This window comes from Nelusetta ayraudi, unplaced genomic scaffold (assembly GCF_046127955.1).
Source record: "Nelusetta ayraudi isolate G7.1 ecotype Tasmania unplaced genomic scaffold, CSIRO-AGI_Nayr_v1 ptg000001l, whole genome shotgun sequence".
Lineage (NCBI taxonomy): Eukaryota > Metazoa > Chordata > Actinopteri > Tetraodontiformes > Monacanthidae > Nelusetta > Nelusetta ayraudi.
The window spans coordinates 804,314-827,500 of NW_027466051.1; the positions used below are offsets into that span (position 1 = coordinate 804,314).

A 23,187-nucleotide genomic window follows, 5' to 3' on the forward strand; every position below is an offset into this window, starting at 1 on the left:
AAACCTTTTCATTTAATTTTCATCACTTTTAACTCTTGACGAAAAGACTGAGGTCTTCAGGGCGCCAATTTACACGTTGTCTATTTTACCTTGGAGCCAAAAGGTTCCGCAACAAACGGCATCAAAAACAGTCGAGAAAAATAAAACGGCAAGCACCGACATCCCGGCGCAGCGCAACCTTCTGCCCCCTGGTAGTTCTGAGCGGGGCGTTAATTATTACGTCTTTGAAACAGACGTGCAGCGAGGAGCCGGTTGACTGGAGTGGTTCTCCTCCTCACTCCTGCTGCATCTTATGGACTCGCCTCACCTTTTTCAAGCAAGGAAGGGAGGGTTTCCTGGAGTTTTAGGTGGACCAATCAGATGCGAGCAGCAGAAATCTGACATTTTTTGCACCCTGACCAGTGAAAATCGTCTGTAGTCTGAAGTTTGGCAGCAGGACAGAGGGAGCGAAGGTGTCGGCGTTGAGATCGGATTGGTCTGGCTGTGTGTGTGTGTGTGTCTGTGTGTGTGTGTGTGAATGTGTGCGTGAGTGCGAAGGTGCAGAACAGTGTTTCCGTGCCAGACCGCCGCTCCCACCTCGACCCTGCTGGCAGCCAGGAACCAGTCGGCTGCCAGGGGGAGCCGGAGAGCAAGCGGAGAGCAAGCAGGGCCCGCCCCTGGCCCCGCCTCCTGCTCCCCTCCCCTCGCCGACAACACCAGTTACTCTCTCCTTGATCTACTCGTGAACAAGGCGCCTGCAGAACCAAAGAGCTTGTGATGTTGATTTTAGTGGATGGACTGTTTTTGTTTTTTCTTGTGTGCGTGTGTGTGTGTGTGTGTGTGTGTGTGTGTGTGCGTGTGTGTGTGTGTGCGTGTGTGTGAGAATAATTTTTTTTCGATCTGAGTTTGTGCAGAAGGACCTCGCTTCCTCCCACCCTCTTCCTCCTCAACCCTCTCCTCCTGAAGGTGCAGGGGGTGAGGCAACACTTCCTCCGGGTTGCTGGTATACCTTACTGCAGCCCTGGCTATCGTGTGTGTGTGTGTGCACGTGCGCGCGCGCGCGCGCGTGTGTGTGTGTGTGTGTGGGGGGGGGCTGCGGGCTCCATGCTGCAGTGGAACCAGGAGGGCACGCTGATCCGGAGTGACAGGCCTGAACGCAGCCTGCTCAGCAGTCAGCAAACAGCCTGAGGGGGCGGAGCCAACTTCACATTAGTTACCTTTTTATTAGATTTTTTTCTATGATTTTATTTTCCGCTTGCCATGTTTCCTCGGAGGTGTTTTTTATTTTCTGCTTGCCATGTTTTCTCGGAGGTGTTTGTGAATGGGTTTCGCTCAGCGTGAAAGGAGCTGCAGTCGTTGCTCCCCTTTTTCCTTGAAGCGGGAGCTGCGCTAGTTGGGTAATTCTCGGTTAAGTGTGGGTGGAGCCACCTCAGACTATTATTTTTGAGTTTTCCTTCCCTTTTATCGCAAAATCCTTGAATTTTTTTTTTTAACAGGTTCCGAAGCACACAGCGAATGTTAGCTAGCTCTGCGAAGCTAATAACTTATTTGCATTTATTTACATAGTACAAGGCCACTAGCGCATGGACCTGTTTTATTTGTTTGCTTTTTTGCTTTTTCAAGGAGCACATGCAATATTTATCTAATTAGCCTTGAAGAAAAAAAAAAAAAAAAACACACAGCACTTTTAGTGGCACGACATACAGAGCAGGAAGTGACGTCACGGTGTCCCCTATGCGTGTTCGATGCTAATCCTCTAGCGCAGCCCTTCAGCATAGTAGTCCAACTGGTTGACAGGGAAAGAAAAACGGTTTGGCAGAATTAGAAACAGAACGCCACCTTCTGGCGGCTGGGCTCGCTTCATCACTGCACCTGCAGGGAGCCGCTTTGTTTTGGTGGACACGTGGCGCAAAAACTACGACATCTAGTGGCGAAATGATGATCACGTAGAAGAACTAGCGCCCTGCGATGGCGCTCACAAATTTTATTTTATTTATTTATTTATTTTTTTACATTTATATTTATTCGCGATGAGCCACTTTAGTGGAATTCTGTTTCATAATTAAACTTTGCTAATTGTTTCCTAGCAGCTGCTGCTGTTGCTGCTGCAGCTGCTGCTACTGTTGCTGCTGCTGTTGCTCCTGCAGCTACGGCTTCTGTTGCTGCTACGTTCATAAATCCAGACTCTGGCCATCAATCAACCCCACAGTGTTTACCGGCACCGCTGGAGCACAAACAACCACAGCGGCCGGTTGGCGAGGTAGGCAGGGGAGGGGGTGGGGGGTGGTGGTGGGGGGTCTTCTGTGGCCACTCGGCAGCGACTTGATGTTTGTAGGAAAAAAACAAAAAAATCTACCAGTTGAAAAGTGTTTTGAGGAGGTTTGGAGGGAGTTGGCACTGCTGGAAGATGAATTCCTCAGACGCATGTGTGCTTGTGCATGTGAAGCGCGCACACACACACACACACACACACACACACACACACACAGTCTTAGTGGTTCACTCGGAGCAGCCAGAGGTTGCAGCTGGACGGACCTGCAAGCGAAGCACATCCAGCAGAGAGCACCTCCTCAATAAATCCCCTCCGCTAGCCCCGCTGTGTGTGTGTGTGTGTGTGTGTGTGTGTGTGTGTGTGTGTGTGTGTGTAGCAGGCAGACAGAGGTGATGATGAGATGCTTAAAATAGAGCAGACAATGGGATGAAGGGCTGGCAGGAACAACGGGGACGTTGTGTGGATTTATCACAGCACAGGGGGCGAGCGAGCGAGGGCAGAGAGGGAGGAGAAAGAGAGGGAGGGCGTGAGGGGCGAGAGGAGGGTTGTTGGATGGATGGATGAAGGGATGGATGATAGCTGGATAGATAGATGAAGGGATCGATGGATGAAGGGATGGATGAAGCAGTGATGGATAGATGGAGGAATGGATGGATGAAGGGATGGATGAGGCAGTGATGGATAGATGAAGAGATGAAGGGATGGATGGATGAAGGGATGGATGAAGCAGTGATGGATAGATGGAGGCATGGATGGATGAAGGGATGGATGAGGCAGTGATGGATAGATGAAGAGATGAAGGGATGGATGGATGAAGGGATGGATGAAGCAATGATGGATAGATGAAGAGATGGAGGGATGGATGGATGAAGGGATGGATGAAGCAGTGATGGATAGATGGAGGCATGGATGGATGAAGGGATGGATGAGGCAGTGATGGATAGATGAAGAGATGAAGGGATGGATTGATGAAGGGATGATGGATAGATGTATGTTGGGATGATGGATGTATGAATGGATTGGTGGAGCGATGGTGGATGGATGGACGTATGGATGATGGACGGATGGATGGAAGGAAGGAAACAGGAAGAGCAGGAGGAGTGTGAGTGGAATAAGAGAGAGTGACTCCACTTTCTTACGTTACGCCGTCATGACGAAGAACCACTGCCGGAGCAAAACTGCAGCTGTTCATGTTTTTCTTTTTTTTCCTTTTTTTTTTAACTCCGTCCCACATGTGCAACTTCCAGCAGCGGCACCCAGTTTGTCCTACAAGTGGCGCTGGTTGACGGAGGGAGGCTTCAGTGTGAAACCAGCGGAAAATTAAAGCAGAGGCAGCCGTTCAGCGCTGGTGACCGACTGTTGCAATCTCACTCAGTTACTATATTACATTGTATAATATTATGTTATATTATATCGTATTGTATTATTATGTCATATTATATTATATTATATTATGTTATATTATATCATTTTGTATTTATCTTATTTTTGCTTTTTGTCAACCGTCTGTATGGAACTACAACAAGAAACTCAGATATGAACAGCGAATTTGTTCTTGTTTTAGAAAATGCAAAAATCATTTCATTTTGCCAATTTAGTTTTTCAAGTCAAGCCAAGTCATTTTTTATTTATGCAGCACATTACACATGACAGAGTCGCTCCAAAGTGCTTCACAATAAAAGTGCATAGAGTGCATATACATTCACCTATATATAAAACATAATACAATACTACTACTACTACTAAAAACAACAACAATAATAGTGATAATAATGAAGAAATAGTTTTTTTTTTTACTGGGAATGCTGGATTTTTTGTGAGTCGCTGTTTCTCGCTGGTTTCTTCTCTCTGCTCATCATCCTGGTCATGGTCGTCGTTTTTCCTTCCCTTCCTCCATTTTGCCTCCTTTTTCTTTCTTTTCTTCCCCCCCTCTCCTCTAATCAAAACACACATCCTCATGATAGAGACAAAATGAACGTTATTGATCCCACCTGGACAACTTTGCTCATCAGTTCAGCTTAAAAAGAGATAGAGAGAGAAAGAAGACAACACAACAAAAAAATGATAAAAAAAAACAAGAAAAAAAAAACCCAGCTTGTATGGATGTTGGATGTCTGGATCTCTGTAATGCTGAAGTCCTGGATTACATCGAATCACCACATGAGTTTACGGAGTCCCCCCGCACCCATCATTTTCTCCGTTTTCTTTATTCTGGTTTCCGCTAAGCCCCGAACATCAGAGTCACAGCTCTTGAAGAAAAATAATAATGCACAGAAGGTTGTTGGATGCAGATGAAAGCCTGCAGTCGAAAACTATTCAGAGTTGGCCAGTGAAAACCGTGTCAGCGTGGATGCTGCAGTGTGAAGAGTGTCAGTGTGGATATTGTGGTGGAAACAGTGTCAGTGTGGAAGTTGCAGTGGAAACAGTGTCAGCAGGATCGTTGCAGTAAAACAGTTTCAGCGTGGATGCTGCAGTAAAACAGTGTCAGTGTGGATGTTGCAGTGGAAACAGTGTCAGCAGGATCATTGCAGTAAAAGAGTTTCAGTGTGGATGCTGCAGTGAAAACAGTGTCAGTGTGGATGTTGCTGTGGAAACAGTGTCAGCAGGATTGTTGCAGTAAAACAGTTTCAGTGTGGATGTTGCTGTGAAAACAGTGTCAGTATGAGTGTTGCAGTGGAAACAGTGTCAGCAGGATCGTTGCAGTAAAACAGTTTCAGTGTGGATGCTGCAGTGAAAACAGTGTCAGTGTGGATGTTGCTGTGGAAACAGTGTCAGCAGGATCGTTGCAGTAAAACAGTGTCAGTGTGGATGCTGCAGTGAAAACAGTGTCAGCAGGATCGTTGCAGTAAAACAGTTTCAGTGTGGATGCTGCAGTGAAAACAGTTTCAGTGTGGATGTTGCTGTGGAAACAGTGTCAGCAGGATCGTTGCAGTAAAACAGTTTCAGCGTGGATGCTGCAGTAAAACAGTGTCAGTGTGGATGTTGCAGTGGAGATAGTGTCAGTGTGAATGTTGCAGTGAAAACAGTGTCAGCAGGATCGTTGCAGTAAAACAGTGTCAGTGTGGATGTTGCTGTGAAAACAGTGTCAGCAGGATTGTTGCAGTAAAACAGTGTCAATGTGGATGTTGCTGTGAAAACAGTGTCAGTATGAGTGTTGCAGTGGAAACAGTGTCAGCAGTATCGTTGCCGTAAAACAGTGTCAGTGTGAATGTTGTAGTGTAAACATTGTTAGTGTGGACGTTGCAAGGTGAGTGTCAGCATGAATGTTGCAGTGGAAAACAGTGTCAGCATGGATACTACAGTTTGGTAACTTTGATTACAACTGGAGGGCTCGTGGTCGAGGTCACTGTCGCCGTGGTCCAAGCTAAAATCCGTGCGGATGCTGCACTTGTTAACTTTAAGCGGCTGCTGAAGGCGACTGATGAACTCCGACTTTACAGACTTATGCAACAGGACTTAATTAGAAACCTTTTGAGGGAGGTTATGTAAGCGCTCGGTTTGGGTTTTGCGTGCGGCTTTTGCCGCAAAAATCATCCTCAAAACCGGCGACGTCCGACCTTTGGTTTCCCCTCCTCCCCTCCACCGACACAAATCCATTTTTAAACACTCGCCGAGTCGCATCCCGAAGCAAGAATCACATCATCGCCGCCGAAAAGGAACTGTGAATTCCTTTAGTCTTCTTTTTGCACGCATCCATGGTGCATTAGATGGTGCTGTGTGTGCTGGTGAAAGAAGTTTCAAAGTTCAAAATAAACTGCATTTTCTTCGGTCATATTTTGTTTAATTTTTATGTCATTTTTTTTGACAGCATTTTAGCCGTCTGTTTACTGCCTCCTGCTAGAGCAAATGCTTTGTCAGACCTCCTACGTTTGAGTAGAGCTCATAGGGCGGAACCAGCACCTGTCTTAAAGGGGCGTGGTCAGTAACCTGGCAAAATAATTTACATCTAAACATCGAAAAAATGTTTTAAAATATATTTTATTCTGTTTTTTCAGTCAAATATATATTTTTTCATTTGATTCAAACTACAGCGTAACTGTAAAAAAGAGTTTGGGAAAAAAAATGTTGCTTGCCCTCTTGCTAATCCTTTTCCCCAATGTTTTTTTTTTTTCCCCCTGAGGAGAAAAAAAAGCATGTTTAGAAAAATCAGCTAAAAATAAATATTTATTGTCATTAAAAATGAGAATTTAGAGTTGAATCAAGGTGACACGCTGAGATGAAATACCCTGGTGTATAAACGCACAGGCCTCCTGCACTCTCCCTCTCTCTGACACACACACACACACACATGCACACACACGGCCGTCACTTTAATAGCCGTCACAGAGTGTCAGTGGAATGGCAGCAGAGTGGCTGCAGGCGGCCGCGGCTGATCTGAGCTCATTAGAGCGGCGACTCCGGCTGAGGGGGATTCAACCGGGGATTTGTTACGCCACTCCGCCAAACTCCTGCTCCGGGCCAGGAGGTGAAATTAGGAGAGGCGGAGCAGCGGAGGGATGAAGGTGAGGAGAGGGAGAAATGAGAGGAGAGGAAAGGAGAGGAGAGGAGAAGAAGGGTAAAAAAAAACAAAAAAAACAAACAGTAGAGGATGAGGAGGGGCTTCTTGGTGGGAGGGAGGGAAATAGGTGATACAGTGAGAGAGAAGAAGAAAATTAGAGAGTCTCCTTTTAAATACAAAACAAAAAAGAGGAGATGAAAAGCAGAGGGATGCCTGCAGGGAAGAGCCGCAGCATAAAATTAAATAAAGTGGAAAAGAGTGAGGAAACACCACCAGCCTGATTAGCACGAACAACGGGCTTCGGTGGAGATTAATAGTAGAGAAAAAAAAAAAGTTTGAAAAAGAAGCTGCAGGAATGTCAAGCGTGATGATTGGAATTATTATGGGGTTGTTTACTAACGGCGCCCGGTGCTGTGGAAGTAGCTGCACTCAGAGGTCAGAGAGCAACATGGAATTCAGGTGAAGATGGAGAGGAAGAAGAGGAGGAGGAGGAGGAGGAAGAAGAGCAGGAGGAAGAGGAAGAGGAGGAGGGAAAGAGGAGGAGAGGGTGGAGTTGGAAGAGGAGGAGGAGGAAGATGGAGGGAGGGAGGCTGGAGGAGGAGGAGGAGGAAGAAGAGCAGGAGGAAGAGGAGGAGAGGGTGGAGGTGGAAGAGGAGGACCACGAGGAAGAGGAGGAGGAGGAGGAAGATGGAGGGAGGGAGGGAGGCTGGAGGAGGAGGAGGAGGTGGAAGGGAGGAGGAGCGAGAGGGGGGAAGGCTGGAGGTGAAAATTGAGGATGGATTTTCCGGTTGGTTGGGTGGGCGTAGCCACCACCTTGCGGCCACCGTCGTGATTCAGAGCCGTGACAGCAGCAGCAGCAGCAGGCTCAGCACTTTGTGAATTTAAAATATTGAATATTACAGATTATTGTTTTGGGTGTTTGCACGCACGCGCACACACACACACACACACACACACACACACACACACACACACACACACACACAATATTAACGCAGCTACTCCAGCAGAGGTTCTAACAGGAAATATTGCAAATCAGAGAGAAAAAAAATACTCCAACAGGCCAGATGTGGAACTGCACCCTCAAAGATGGAGAACGGCTGCAGCCGCGATCTCAGAAATTTACAAAATTTCTTCATTTTTTTTTTTAAGCCTGAGCGATCGGTGATTGTCATCGGCGTTCACGACGACCGGCGAGGAACTTGTAAAACAAAATCTCTGCTCCACTCCGACAGAGTCGCAGAGAATCTCGACATGGAGAGCAGCCGCAGCGTTTTCAGGCTGTTTGCTTGTATTCGAGTGGAAAAACTGGTGACTCACAGAATAAATCTCCTTTTTTCTGTGTGTGTGTGTGTGTGTGTGTGTGTGTGTGTGTGTAGTGTTTGGACTGTGGGGGCAGAACTCTGTCAGGGTAAATTCCCTCTTTTTGTTGTTGCTGCTGCGACTGCTGTTGTCGTTGTTGCCATTTCCAACAAGAGAGACAGAAATAATAATAAAAAGCAAACAGAAGGAGGCAGTGAGACGAGACCGTTGGGAACATAATGTCACAACAGCCCAGGAAATAAAGAAGAAGAAGAAGAAAAAAAAGGCCAGACATATTGAAGAATGTGCTTTGGAAGCTGTTGTGTAGCTATAATGTATTTGTATTTATTTTTTTTTTGTTGCCGCTCCTTATTGATATGTGAAATGATTCAGAGAGAAACATTTCTGCAAGTCGCTGTTTGGTGTAAACCGACTGGTTTTGGACGGGTAAATTGTTGTTGATTTTCTGTGTCGGTGCACAAATACGTTTTTGCATCAATACATCACGTGTCCACAAGAGGCAGCGCAGAAACATTGTAACATTTTACTCTGTTTATGGAACTATTAAAGGTCCAGTGCATTACATTTGGCTTGATTCATGATTTTTTTTCTTAGTGGTAAAAGCCTTAACATGCTGCCCATAAATGCATTAATAAAAGTGTACGCTGGCCCCAGGTCAGTAGTAACCACAAGGTCAGGAGTCAACTCCACCATGTGTTGGCTCCGCTTACCGAGAGCGCCCCCTTCCGGCAGCTCTCACCAGGAAGTTAGTGTTATTTTTACCAGCAGGAGGCTGTAAACAGAGGGCTAACAACAGGCTAACTCTCTCTCTCTCTGTCTGGTGTGTCTCTTTCGCTGTCGCCCAGCGGCTGTAGCTCACCCACCGCGTGGTTGAATTCAAATTGCCGGAGCACCTGCGCACATCAACACATCCTATCCCCCCCCCCCACCCCCCCACCCCCGAGCTGTCGTCGCTCGCCCAAGTGTTTAGCGGGGCGTGAGCAAAGTGTGTGTTGTATGTCAGCTGACGAGAGTACGCGTCATGTCCTTGTCTGCGTGTGTGTGTGTGTGTGTGTCGTGCGTGTGTGCGCAATGCTAAATGGGATTTCCTCGCTGTTTGAGATGTGAAGGTTTGACCGAGCAGACACACAGAAACACACACAGACACACCGCCGGCTGTCTTGCGCTGACTCTGACCTCTGAATGAAATCTCACTGAACGAAACAAAAACATTAAGTATATTTATTAGTCTTTCGGATGTTTATTTCTCCATCTTCTGCCAACAGCAGCAGCAGCAGTGGCGCACTAGGTGGTGCTGCGTGTGGTGGTGAAATAAGTTTTCCTCAACTTTAGAATTAAAGTAAACTGCATTTTCTTTCACTATAATTACGTTTTATTTTTCTCTTATTTTTTTTGACAGCATGTTAGCCCTGTGTTTACTGCCTCCTGTTAGAGCAAATGCTTTGTCAACCCTCCCGCATTCTTTAGCCCTCAGGATGAAAACTGTAATTTTGTCATTCCGATAGTTTTAAAGAGCAAGCTTGAGTTCAGGAAGATACGGGTATTGTAGATGGATGGATGGATAGAAGCTTTAGCGCCTCCTCCTTCTCATCACATGTAAGCGATTCCAACCTGAGTTGATGCGGTCCCCCCCCCCCCCCCCCCCCTCCCCCCCCCCCCCACACACACACACACACACACACACACCTGCCGGTGATGCTGCTTGTTGCCTGCATTCGTCCCCTCTCTCTCTCTCTCTCTCTCTCTCTCTCTCTCTCTCTCTCCCTCGCTCTCTCGCTACCAACGGGACGGAAACATGTGGTTGCAGCGGGATTAATTGCAATGTTTGTTTCCAGGTCACGTAACATTGTTGCGTCGCCTTCCTCCACCGCGTGTCGCGACAACATAAAGGGCACGTCGTCGACATTTTCCCGGTGACGGCGGAGCATTTTGCTGGCCGCCGGGCGTAGTGTCGGGCGGAGCGTCGGGTCTCGTCACCGCCCGCACGCAGCCAGCCGACCTCTTCCTTCCGCCGGAAGGTGTTGCGTTGTTGGATTTTTTTTATTATTATTATTTTTTTTTTGTCAAACATTTCTCATAGTGCTCATCATCGTGTCGTCTTCATATCAAGCAGCGCAGAAACTTCAAGAAAAGGGGAAGGCAAAGCAATAGTTCTTGACGACCATGTGACCGCTCTGGAAATGGCCACGTGACCTGCAGTGAAAGTTTTTTTTTTTTGTGTGTGTAAAGTTGACAGAAGCAGTTGGATGTAACGAGTAAAAATAAAAAATAAAAAAATAAAAAATTGCCCAAAACCCTGCATTTTATTATTTGGCCAGTAGCGGGTTGGTTTTGAGCTCGTTTTGAAAGAAAAAATTATTATAAAAAAAAAAAAAAGACTAAAGATGACTGCCTGCCAAACAGGGGGAGGGGAATTCGAGGGCTGCAACTAACAATGATTTTTGTTGTCGATTAATCTATCAAATGTTTTTTTTTTTAATTAAGCACGATTGTCTTTATTTTACCTAATATAATTTAACCTAATTTGCTTAAATTTCACATCTGTGACATACTGTTGTACTCCGACACACAAAGCATTTATCTGTGACAGAGTTGTTATATTTTTCAACGTGATACATCATAGGTATATTAATTCACAATTTAAAGGTTGTATGCAATGCTTATCACAGTTAAATACCTTAAACAGATTTAAACATCAAATTAATAAGTTGATAAGTCATGCGTGAAAGAGGGCTGCAATTCGGTATAAACGCTAGTATTGACAGGGACTGTAATTCCCTAATTACTGCCGTAAAGTACCGAAGTGAACCATGGTTTGAAGAGCAAGCTCGTTCCCTTGTGTACTTGCGTCAGAGGCTGATGATTAATTAGCAATAAGCACGTCATGTAAAAATATCTACGGAATCTATCCTCGACGTTATTTGTGAACTCCTCTCCGCGGTACGTGACGATACAGCGACTCTGTTAGCGTCCCAAGGAGTGCTACAATCGCTGGAGTGCTACAATGGAATACTACGTGAGCTTCACAGAGTTTGCATCTAATGTGTGTTGCTGCTTCATTTTCTGTGAAATATTCCTACATTTTAGAAACTTTGAGTCAGTTTTCAAGCCTTTTCAGAGAAGAAGCCATTCTTCTTCTCTGTTTTTTGCAGGGTGTAAACAACAAGCGACACCACCCTCAGCGCTCAGTACAGCACCGCAGGTACAAATGAGCTTGTAGCGATTTCATCATTCGGCAATTTACTATAACAATAACACGAGTCAACAAATTTTTGGTGTTGACGTAAACGATTACATCGACTAATCGTTGCAGCCCTAGAGAATTCACACCGTTCCAAACTAGTGACAATGTTTGTTCAATTAAATTCACTGTTTAAGTAAATAGCCATTCAGGTCTCATTTTGATAGATTTGGTCTAATTGTGAGTGAAAATGGCCATAAAGTTGTGGGCATGGCTGTAGTTTAGCAGCCCACCATCATCGCTGCTCACCTACGGTCCTGCCCACTCATCCAAATATGGTGATAGTCCGCTTTCAAGACGGATCTGGAGCTCCAGGTGGCGCTGCTGAGTGTTAAACCAGAGGGTGACCATCACCACGACTTCGCACATTTTTCTATCCAGTATCGTTATGGACCCTTTGGCCCAGTGTTCGCAGTGTCGACTCAATAGCAATACCACAGGAGTCCAACAGGGGGCACCACTTGTTTTTGGCCACTAGGGGGGAAAATGAAATGATTTTAACTCTTTAGTTCTGAAAGTCAATGTCTCACGAGTCACTGATTCGTCACTCAGCTTCTTCCTCTACTTCTTTCTCTCCTTCTTCGCCACAGGGTCAAAGGTCAGCGTGGGTCCAGCTTTCTAACAGTGATTTTCCCGCTTCCTCCTTCGCCGCCGCGGGATGGAGACCCTCCACGCCCGGTGGCCCGCCCACGTCTGAAAGATGCTCCTCCCCTGGCCTCGCCCCCAGCCGAGCACCCGCCCAGCAGGAGGCGCCGTCTTCCTTGTCGCCGTCCTCAGGGAGCGTCTGACTTCCTGCGAGGAGAAAAACCTCTCTGCCTTCGGAAGGCCGTTGGAAGGTCGGGGCCGCCGCCGCCGCCACCACCACTTCTCCACCGGATGTTTGCCAACAACGCCGCCGCCGCCGTCGCACGGATGTTCACTCGGATTCCTACCTGCTGCCGGAGTTCCGCCCCCTCTTTGAGTAGCCCCGCCCTGCTTCCTGATTTGCTAGCAGAAAGACTGAGAGCCGACGCCTGAGGAGGAGCTTTTTTCTTTTGTCTTTTTAAAATCAATTCCAGTCGCTCTCTGCGATGTTCCCAATGCTGGGAGGACCCGCCCTGCTGTGGGGTGCGGGGCTGCCGCCGCTGACCTCGCCCACCTCGCTGCTGCTGCTGCTGCTGCTCCTGCTGCAGGCCTCAGTGGCGGCAGGCGACAAGCTGGATGAGAACGACCCGGTGGTGACGGTGACCACCGGCCGCCTGCGGGGCCTCAAGAAGGAGCTGAGCAACGAGATCCTGGGCCCCGTGGTGCAGTTCCTGGGTGTGCCCTACGCGGCGCCGCCCACCGGCGAGCGCCGCTTCCAGCCGCCCGAGCCGCCGGTGCCGTGGCCCGGCGTGCGCAACGCCACTCGCTTTGCGCCCGTGTGCCCGCAGAGCGTGGTGGAGGGCCGGCTGCCCGACGTCATGCTGCCCGTCTGGTTCACCAGCGGCCTGGACGTGGTGGCCTCCTTCGTCCAGGAGCAGAGCGAGGACTGCCTCTACCTCAACATCTACGTGCCCACCGAGGACGGTGAGTGACCCCCGGGGGTGGGGTGGGAGGGAGAGAGGGTGGGGACAAGGGATGACCGAACAACCCCTTACAACCTTCCCTTAGAAGCAGAAAAGCCCTGGGGCGGAGGGAGGATAAAAGGGGCGGGGCTTGACGGTGGATTTGTGTCGTCTGTCTGTCAGTCAGTCCGCGGGTCGGCGGGAATGCATGACCGGCATGTTTCAATGTGCATGATGACGCTGCAGAACGTGTGTGTGTGTGTGTGTGTGTGTGTGTGTGTGTGTGTGTGTGGCTAATTGATCCTCTATTTTCCTTTTTATCCCCTGTTTCGCTCAGCCTCCTCCTCCTCCATCTCATCGTCATCACCCTCCTCTACACACACGCACACATACACACGCACACACGCACACACACACACGTTCAGCTCATCACAGCCGATAGTGTTCCACCACAAAAAAGGAGGGGGGGGCTACAGTTCATTAAACAAGACAGTGCTTGTCACGGCGATGTCGCCCGTCGCCGTAACTCATCCTTCCACCGCCCGCCGTCCATCCCTGCTCACTCCATCAGCTGTGTGTGTGTGTGTGTGTGTGTGTGCGTGCGTGTGTGTGTGTGATAGAATGAGAGAGAGAGAGAGAGAGAGAGAGAGAGAGAGAGAGCGACAGAGAGAGAGAGAGAGAGAGAGAGAGAGAGAGGGAGAGATATTTACGGCCAGATCCACAAAGAATGGAGCGCAGCGGTTTTGTGGCGACTTTGCGTCCTGAACCTTTCGAATAATTTTGAGTGCAATTTGTCGCAGTTTCGTGGCTGATCTGATGGAGTAAGTGCAGGTTTCAAGTGGGAGTGAAGTATTTCTTATCAATGTTTCACATTCTTAATAAATAAATACATACATATATTTATTTTAGATATGATAACGTCTTTGTGTGATTATTATATATTTTTTTCCTATATACTCACACCTCATCATCAGTTCTTTGTGGGCGACACCAAAAAAGAAAAAACTTAGGGCACTGCATATTTGCATAGAAGTGGGTGTGATTTTTGCCTTGCACACAGATTATCTGGCGTAAAAAGGCGGCCAATCGCTTCGTGGATCTGGCCCTCAGTGTGTGTGTGCGCGTGTGCATGCCGGATCCTGTGTGTGCGTGTGTGTCCTGGGGCTTCCATGTTATTCTTTAGTCTTTTATTCATTTCACAGTCAAAAGAATATCCAAGGAATGTGCCAGGAAACCGGGCAAGAAAATTTGTAGACAAGGAGGTATGTATGATCTGACAGCTCTGTAGCCAGCGACCACACTGGACGCTGACAGACACACGGGCCCCATGGACGCGCTGGGGTCTTGTGTGTGTGTGTGTGTGTGTGTGTGTGTGTGTGTGTATGATTGTGTGTGTGTTATTGTGTGTTATTTTGGGGATCATTGTGGTCCAAGCAGCAATAAATGAGTTTAGAAGTTTGGACAAGTTGATGGTTGAAAAGTCTGGATGATCCAGAGGTTGGATTCTGATGTTTGGCTGGGTGATGATGATCTGCGAGATGTTTTGGTGCAACACCTGTGACGCCGTCCCGGGTGCCTGCTTATGAACAACAACAACAACAACAACAACAACAACACTTACTTTAATGTAAGGTGTTGAGTATTTGCTTGGGGATAATAAACTCCATAATAATAACAATAATAATAATAATAATAATAATAATAATAATAATAATAATAATAATAATAAACATCAATATTTCTGCCTGCTGTTTGGACGCAACTTAGCTCATAGTCTACCTGCTGTTACTGTCGCTTAGTGGAATTAGCCGCTAGCCGCTAGCTGCTACCCCAGGGGCGGGCAAACTATTTGACTGGTGGGGCTAATAATGCGTTCTAAAATTTGACAGAGGTGGCCGGGGCAGGAGCAGATGGATGGAGTGTTGTGGTGACCCACCTCATAGGAGGAAAGAATATATTATGGATATGTAGACAACACATGTTTTATTGTCAAAACTGAAAATGAAGTGAAGTTGCAACAAAATATCTGCCGTTGATAGATATCAAAGTCAGTGCTCTAAAATATAGAGCATGGCATTTTGCTCTTTATTGAAATGGCTCTGATAACACTGAACAAAAAAAGATGAAATACAGCCATTTTAGGACTTACTTACTTTTAATATAATTTCTTCAAGTTTGGCCGGCCGGATTAAAAATCTTAACAGGTTGCCCCTGGGCCACATGCATGACGGTGCTAGCTACTGGTTTGTATTGGTTGCAAACTGGTTCCTGTGATTTAAAGACTGTGTGTTGCAGGCAAGAGATGATGCGACCAGCCACTGTGTGACACACACACACACACAGAGCGAACATGGCGGGTGTGATGTAGGTGTGTGAACCGTCCAATCAGACGAGCTCGGGCCAGAAACCTCCCTGCTGTAATCTCCATTAGGAGGAAGCCGAGCGACGTCGCTTTGGCTCCGATGGCTGGACCGACACTTTCTCATCAAGATAATGCTCCTGCCGGTGTGTGTGTGTGTGTGTGTGTGTCCCTGCTGTATGTAAACACTATTGTTGTGTAGTATGAGGATGTGTGAGACTGCACCACAAAGCTGCCCTTGATAAAGTCTGGATGCTAATGTCATTGACTTACTGGCAGCGGTGAGAGTGTGTGTGTGTGTGTGTGTGTGTGTGTGTGTGTGTGTGTGTGTGTGTGTGTGTGTGCGTGTGTGTGTGTGTGTGTCACCGTTTACGCGTCTTTTTGGGGGCAGAATTAAAAAAAAAAAGATTTGTGGCGACACTCATCATTGCTTTCTTTTGGTTTTAGTTTTTTACTTGTTTTTTCTTGTGACTTTTTATGACCTGCTGGCTGTGCAAAAATTAATATACTGCAGTGAAATGTCAGGCAACTACTTGGACTGATGCAGGGAGCGGCCTGCACTCCATTAGGGCCGGTCTCTGCTGCTGCACCGCGTCTACAACATGGTCAATTATTAATCACAGGACTTGGTTTTTTATTTTATTTTATTTTATTTATTTATTTGTTTTTTTTGAGGAGGGCTACGCAGGCGTATTTATTTGTCTCACTTCTATATAAAACCTGTTAGAAAAGCATTGGTGACATGGAATCAGAGGCTGAGCTGAGGAGTTTGAGAGTTTGCAGTCTGGCGGAAAAACGAGTGAAGGGAAACCAATGGCCCGATCCACAAAGAAGGCAGCGCAGCGGTAAATCGCGCCGTGTTTTGCGGCGACTTGGCGGTCGCAATCTCCGCCGCCTTTGGATCCTACCGAGAATGAATTTTTGCACTCGTGATATGCGGGCGCACACGTCTCTCCAAACACATCCCCACAGCCCCAAGCACAGTACACACCGCAGTTTCTGTCATCCTCTCAAAGGGGGAGTATAACATGTTTGCCCTAAGAACGACACGAACATTAATAATCAGTGGAACCCGTAGAAAACTGAACACACGTCAGGACTGTGACAATATGAATACAGTAGTGGTCGATCGGAGTGAATGATTCGTGTTCTTAAAGGAATAAATAAATAAATATCTAAATATATTTTCATATTTGATAAGATGTGTCTGCCACTCTGGCTACTTCTATCTTTCGCTCTCAACATTTTTTTGCATTTCCTTCTCACCCCAACTGCTCCTAGGCAGATGACGGAGTCTGGATCTGCTCTAGGTTTCTTCCCACAGGGGAGTTTCTCCTGGCCAGTTGTTTTTTTCTCTGATTGTACAAAGCGCTTTGAGACGCCGTTGGATGTGATTTGGCGCTGTACAAATAAGCTGATTGATTGAAGTTAATGTGTGTGTATGATAGTTTTCTATATACACACACCTCATCATCAGAGAGAGTCGCTCTGACGCCAGAAACACTTTGACAGTTGAAACTGCGCCTGGTTTTGGCCGTTGGTGTTCACGTCTGTCAAATTGTCAAACTCTCTCTGGATCTGCCGCTGTTTCGAAGGAGGCGTATTTTGCATAGAGGGGGGGGTGTCATTTTGCACGTAATGACCAATTTAAATACATTCAAATGAGTCTGGCAATAAAATCCCATCCAGAAGCGTGTCAAAGCTTTTTCCACAATCACAAGAATTCCATGAAAATCCCAGAGATGCAGAAGAACCTGTCGAGATTTTATCTCAAATGTGGTCATCGGGGACGTTTGTGACCTTTGAACTGCTGCCGTTTTGCGAACTTTTGCGTAACTTAACAAACCAGTTGAAACGGAGGAGGTGGAGGACGCCGGCATCGTCCTCTGTGATCCCACTGAGCGTGCTCAGTGGCTCGCGGCCAGTCGTCCAGTGGTCCCTTCGCTGGTTTCTGCGCGGTCGGACGAGGGAGCGAAGGGCGAGCGGCGAGCTGGTCACCACCGATCAGATCAGATCCTGGTGATGAGCAGAGACGCTGAAGGCTGAAATCACAGTTGTCTTCGAAAAATATCCTCATTGTTTCGTTGTTTTGTTTTTTTTAAGTGTTTAGACGTAAAACTCGTTGCCAGACTATTATTAGACATTATTGTTGCTTCTAATTCATCAGGACGTTGACCGAAATATCATATTTAACATCAAATTTAATCCCAGTAAAAAAAAATGTCCAACCTTTGAAACAAAAAAAGACAATAGCTGATATTGTGTTTGCTCAAAAAACGTTAGTTGTCAAGCTTTTAAAGTCAATTTGCGAAAATCGTAGTTGAATTATTTGCTGCTCTAATTCTCTTTATTAGCTCCGCCTCCCGAAACCCGTCAGATGGTTTCGACGGAACCTCGGTTCAGGTCACGGGGTCAAGATTCCGCAGCTACGGCTGCTAATGAGTCAAGTTAGACGAGACCAAACGAGAGTGAGTAAAAGGTGAGACAGTCAGAGTGTGTATGTGTGTGTGTGTGTGTGTGTGTGTGTGTGTGTGTGTGTGTGTACGAGTGAGAGGGAGAGGTGCAGTCATTCAGTCATGGGACAGCAGTCGTAATGAGATCAGAGGCGGCGGCGGTGCAGCAGTGGTTGTCCGTCTGTCCTGCAGACTCGACCCACAGTTCTTCTATTTATTCTTTTTCAAATGAAAATAAAGTGGGAGGCTGGCGGCCTAATGCAAATAAAATATCATCTTGGAGGCTGAGGAGCGAAGCAAGGCTGGAAGATAAAACAAAAGTAACAATCATCATTCAGAGGCTCATTCAAATTAGTTTTTCCACATGATGAAACTTTTTGGTTTTGTTGCAACTTATTCTGATTATTAGTGTGAAAACAGCAAACACAATCTTTTTTTTATTCCAAATTTGAACTGTGGGGGGCGGGGAGGGAAATATAGGAACAAATATATAAATATGTTTTATCTGCCCAGTATTTCCCTGAGAAAACTGTAAATGTTGCAGTGATTTTAAGGTCATGGCTATTACCGCTAATATGTGTTAGCATCACATCAATATTTATGCCTCCTCGACACTCCAGCAGAGTCTCTTTGGTTTCATCAGGATAACAAGACGAAGCGCATCTCATTAATCTGATGCAATTTATGCAATTAAATGCCAGATCACATGACACAGAAGCAATTAGACACATTAGTCATCGGCTCTCTGCTACACTCCTTCGCTAATGCCTTAAACGCTAAAGTTCACCCGGTTTGCGGCGTTTCCATCGGGAGAAAAAAGGTTGTGAAAAATGACTTCCTCCCAGTGGCCCCGCAGCGTTGCAATGAGGAAAGTCAAACAAAGAGTGCGAGGAAGCCGAGCTGACATCCCGCTTTTTCTCTGTGTAAATCACAGGGTTAGAAAAAGAAAAAAAGAAAAAAAAGGGAGAAAGAAAACAAAAACACAGACGATACAAAGCCGATGAGTATGAATAAAATATAAAGAGCGCTCGCCGCGTTTCGCCTCGAACCGAGCTGGGCTCGTTGTCAAAACTGATCCGTGAAACCGCAAAACAACAAGGACTAGGCAGCGCGGAAAAGCGAGGCGAAGGGTGAGGGAGGGAATGGGGGGTGGGAGTGTGGGGGTGAGGGGAAGTTCATTTACCGTGAATTATGGCATGAATAAGAAGCGGCGATACATTATGCATGGTGACGCTGGGCGGAACGCCAGCGATCCGCGTTGCAAGGCTCCAACTGACTGTTCTCCCATTTTCACTTTTGGACTCACAGGATTCACATTTAGACACTTCAGATGTCCGAGCGGCTGAGAAAACCTGCCGCAAAGGTTAGAAACACACGTTCCGCTCCGTTTCTGTTAGATCAAAGACAACTTTTTGAAACGAGGCAAAGCCAGAAAGAAAAGATCCATCGGTCTGTGCATTCAAAACAGACCAGTGTAGCCAGTTGGAGGCTTACTGTTGGTGGGAGGGGCGACAACAGTGGCTGTGGGAGTTTGATTACGATGCGTTCACAGCCCGTCAGACGAAAAATCTTCAGTGGCTTCTTTGATCTTCGTTCTTCTTCTGCTGAGGAAATGTTGCCCTGCTGTGATCCGACTGACCAACTGCAGCGTCCATGCTGACGCAGTTCACGCTGACCGTGTTTACACGCTGCAAACACGGTCAGTGTGGTCCTGTTCCTTGGTTGTCACTTGCTCACCCAGTGATACTGGGCCAGAGCGGCTGAGAACGCCTCGTGGTGGGGGAGCTTTTCATGATGGATCAGGGAGAATTCTGGGCCAGACGTCAGTCAGAGTTGAACACAGTTCCTTATCACGTTAAATCAACATGTTCAGCAGAGTTTTATAGACATACATATATGTGTATTTCAAATTTGGCTTAAAAACCCAACTTGTACGACGATACAAACAAAAAAAAAAAAACTTCTAGAAGGAGGATGAATGTAAAGTGGATCCTGGTGGTTGAAATTCTCCCCCTGCCCGAAGGTTTTTTTTTTTTTTTTTTTTTTTTTTTTATGACGGACGTCTCAGTCAGAATCGACAATATTGTCGCGGCGGCTGCAACTATTTGTCGGCCCGATGTTGCAAATGGGCGTAACCACTTCCTTGAATTCCAGCAGAGACGGAGGGAGAAAAGCCTCTGTCTGGCTCCCGGGAGCCGCTGCCGGCTGCCAAACTTCAAAGTTGATTCCAGGACTTCAAAAACAGGTCAGCAGGCTGTTAAATATACATTTGTGTGACGGAGGGAGGAGAAGAAGAAGAAGAAGAAGATGAAGAAGAAGAAGAAGAAGAGTGATGGGGCCTCGGCTGTGTGTTTTGGAATCCGTGGACTGTGTCAGGGACGAGGAGATGAAGGGAGGTGGCAGAGGGAGAAGGGTCTCAGCGGCGCCCCGTGGAACTCCTCTTTATATCTCGCTTTGTGCTGAATGAGGGATTTTCGGGGCTTTTTGTGAAGCCAAACTGGGGCGTTTAGCTGTGAACTAGGCCAGACTTCCCTGACGAGCTCTTCAATATCTCAAATAGTGCCGCATATTTCAACATGTTGCATTATTCCCCCCCCCGGAGGGTTTGGTTTGGAGAAGAATCTTGACTGTCACTGAGCTCACGATGCAGCAGTCACTGTTCTCCCATCTTTTTCTTCTTCTTCTGTCTTTCTCCACCTCTACCTGGATGTCTTGATTTTCTCCCTGGTGGTGGGTAGAGGTGAGCGCCAGGCTGACCAACAGTAGGTGGAGGAAGCAGCAGGTGGGCAGAAGAAGCCCTGGACCTGCTGGTCCTGGTGGACCTGCTAGTTCTCCTGGTCCTGCTGGTCCTCTCGGTCCTTCTGAACCTGTTGGCCACGCTCGACCTTTCCTTCCTGGTCATGCCTGTCCCACTGGTCCTGCTGGTCCTGCTGGACTATCTTGACCTGCTGGTCCTGCTGCTACTCTTGGTCCTGCTTTTCCTGCTGGTCTTCCTGGACCTCCTGGACATGCTTGTCCTGCTGGTCCTCCTGGACCTGTTGGTCCATCTTGACCTGGTCTTCCTGGTCCTGCTTGTCCTGCTGGACCTTCTGGATCTGCTGGTGCTGCTGTTACTCTTGGTCCTGCTGTTTTTGCTTGTCTTACTGGTCCTCTTGAACCTGCTGGACATGCTGGCCCTCCTGGTCTTGCTGAACCCTCTTTTTGCAGGAAACTTCATGTGACCCCTATACCCGCCTACCTTCTATACCTTCAGTCAAGCAGACTCCAGGCAAATCCGTTTACATGTGCATGAGTAGGCAACATGAAAATAAGATACAATGTGGAGAAACACCTCTGACATAAAGAATCAGCATCCGCCTTAAAAAACTTTGACCCTCGTTTGGGTGAAGAATGTGAGAATTATTTTTTTTTCCTTTGCAAGCCATCAGAAAGATGTGGCCGCAAAGCTGGACCCGCTGGCCGGGGTCAGAAGTCGCTGCTGAAGCAGTTTTTTCCGTGTTTAATTGGAGTGGAGGGAGTTTGAGAAAGAAATTTGCAATCCACAGCACAGATGGTTATTTTTTTTTTGTGTTGTTTTTTTATTCTAATCATCCTAATCTCTCCTCAAACTTAAAAATGTTCACATCTGACTGGATGAGTGGTGGCGCCTGGAAAGTTCAGGAGGAGCTTCTCAGATTTTTTGCGATTCATCTTTCAAAGAGAGACAGAAGGAAAAGTGGTGCCGGCTGTTCAAATCCATATCAGATCATGTATCATCAGCTTCCTGCCGAGGAAATGATATTTTTCTGCTGCTTCTCTGGACACACTGCCAAAAACAGCCAGGAGAAAATATGAATGTATATATATATATATATGTATATATATATATATATGTGTGTGTGTGTGTATATTGGCTCTACATGTGCAATCTGTTGCTTCTTTCATTGAGTGGCTGCTAATTCATCAGCCATCAACGTGCTGACTGACCTGCTGACACCATCACAGAGACAATAATCGTTAAATCTCAGCGGAGATGAGAAATCTGTTGAATGTGAGTGTTTAAATATGGATCTGAGCTGGTTATTTATGTTATTGGCACCGTGTGTGTGTGTGTGTGTGTGTGTGTGTGTGTGCGTGCGCGCGCGCGCGTCTGCGTGCATGTGCGCATGCTAATGAGTGAGGACGTTGCCAGGAGTAAATATAAGACGGAGCCTGGATGTCCTTCGTCTGTCTCCATGTGTTTTGTCCATCTGGAGCGCCGTGTCGTCGATGTTGTCGTTGTTGTCGGTTTGAAACCTTCTTGTCTTGGAACTCATGTGTTGGTTTGTGCGATGCCAGGGAGCACTGCCTCCAACTGGTAGTTGCGGAAGCTGTCTGAGCTCCGACCGTGGAGAAAAAGTGAAGCGTCGAGGTGGGAAGTATCAAAGTGTAGTACTTTTGTTTTTGTGCTTAAGTAGATTTCGCAGGTATCTGTACTTTACTTGAGTTTTCCTTTTCCTGGCAACTTTTTATTTGTACTCCCTACATTTGCACACAAATATCTGTACTGTCTACTCCTTTGTTGTTGTTGCTTGAAGTGGAGCTTACTGAACTTCGCTGTTGTGTAGTTCAGTATAAAATAGTGGATCATTTTTTAAAGGGAGTACTTCATCTTTGGGGTAACTCTTTACTGGAGTAAAGGAGTTTAATCTATACTGTTACTTTTACCAGAGCATTTTTTTTTGTCACAAGCATTTATACTTTTACTTAAGCACAGAATGTAAATACTTTCGCCACCTCTGTTTTCATTATCATTATTGATACTATATATATATTTTTTTTCTAATCGTCCTCGGAAGATGTGAATAATCTTTTCCTGGAGCCAAAAGCAAATCTTTTAACGTTATTAATTTCCGTCTGATTAACTAATTTTCGAAACAGAACCCCCCTTCCCCCCGAGTAGTTCGGTTTAATTTTAGGGGTTCGCCATTAAAAAAACCATTAAAAAAAAAACATCATGTGACAACATGATGTTTTTTTTTTTTAATGGTTTTTCAAACCAGTCAGTTTCGTCATAACTGGTGTTTAGACATCAAAACAAAATAAGCTTTATTTTTTTGTTTTTGGAAATTTGCCCGTGCACCAATGGGAACCCTCAATCCGGTCAAGGCAGCGGCAACAGTGTCCACTAACCCTCCGGATGGTGACCTTCCAGAAAAAAAAAAAGAAACGTCTTCCGCCGGCTTTTTCTGCTGAACAAGTCCAGAGACTCAGAGCGGCCCGTGTGTTTACTGCCGGTGGGGGTGGGGTGGTTGGGGGACTAGTTGGAGAAGAGAGTGACCTTGAGTGTTTTCCAGCCTTTTGTGCTCCCAAACACACTCACACACACACAAACACACACTCTTTACAAGGTGACAGCCTCGATAGCCGCTTATACATATTCATGATTTCTTGCATTACAATAAATAAATAAGCTGCTTATTTATTTTTCCCCCTCTTTTTCTTTTTTCCGAAATGTTAATTGAAGGTCATTTAAAGCGATGACGTGATGATGATGATGTTGATGATGTAGACGATG

The 23,187-nt window shown here is 46.4% G+C and overlaps 2 protein-coding genes across 4 annotated transcripts in view; one reads left to right on the forward strand and one right to left on the reverse strand.

The window, feature by feature from the left end:
• Window positions 1–23,187, reverse strand: part of b3gnt5a (UDP-GlcNAc:betaGal beta-1,3-N-acetylglucosaminyltransferase 5a) — a 309,683-nt gene that overhangs the window by 283,566 nt on the left and 2,930 nt on the right. The window lies entirely within an intron of this gene.
• Window positions 1–23,187, forward strand: part of nlgn1 (neuroligin 1) — a 205,191-nt gene that overhangs the window by 11,485 nt on the left and 170,519 nt on the right. For 2 of the 3 annotated variants that reach the window (XM_076019711.1, XM_076019833.1), the window contains exon 1: window positions 11,886–12,861. In XM_076019711.1, coding sequence (XP_075875826.1) covers window positions 12,384–12,861 — 478 coding nt within the window. In that variant the 5' untranslated portion in view covers window positions 11,886–12,383. Of the gene's footprint in view, window positions 1–11,885; window positions 12,862–23,187 lie in introns of those variants that run through there. The other variant, XM_076019772.1, reaches the window with a different exon arrangement.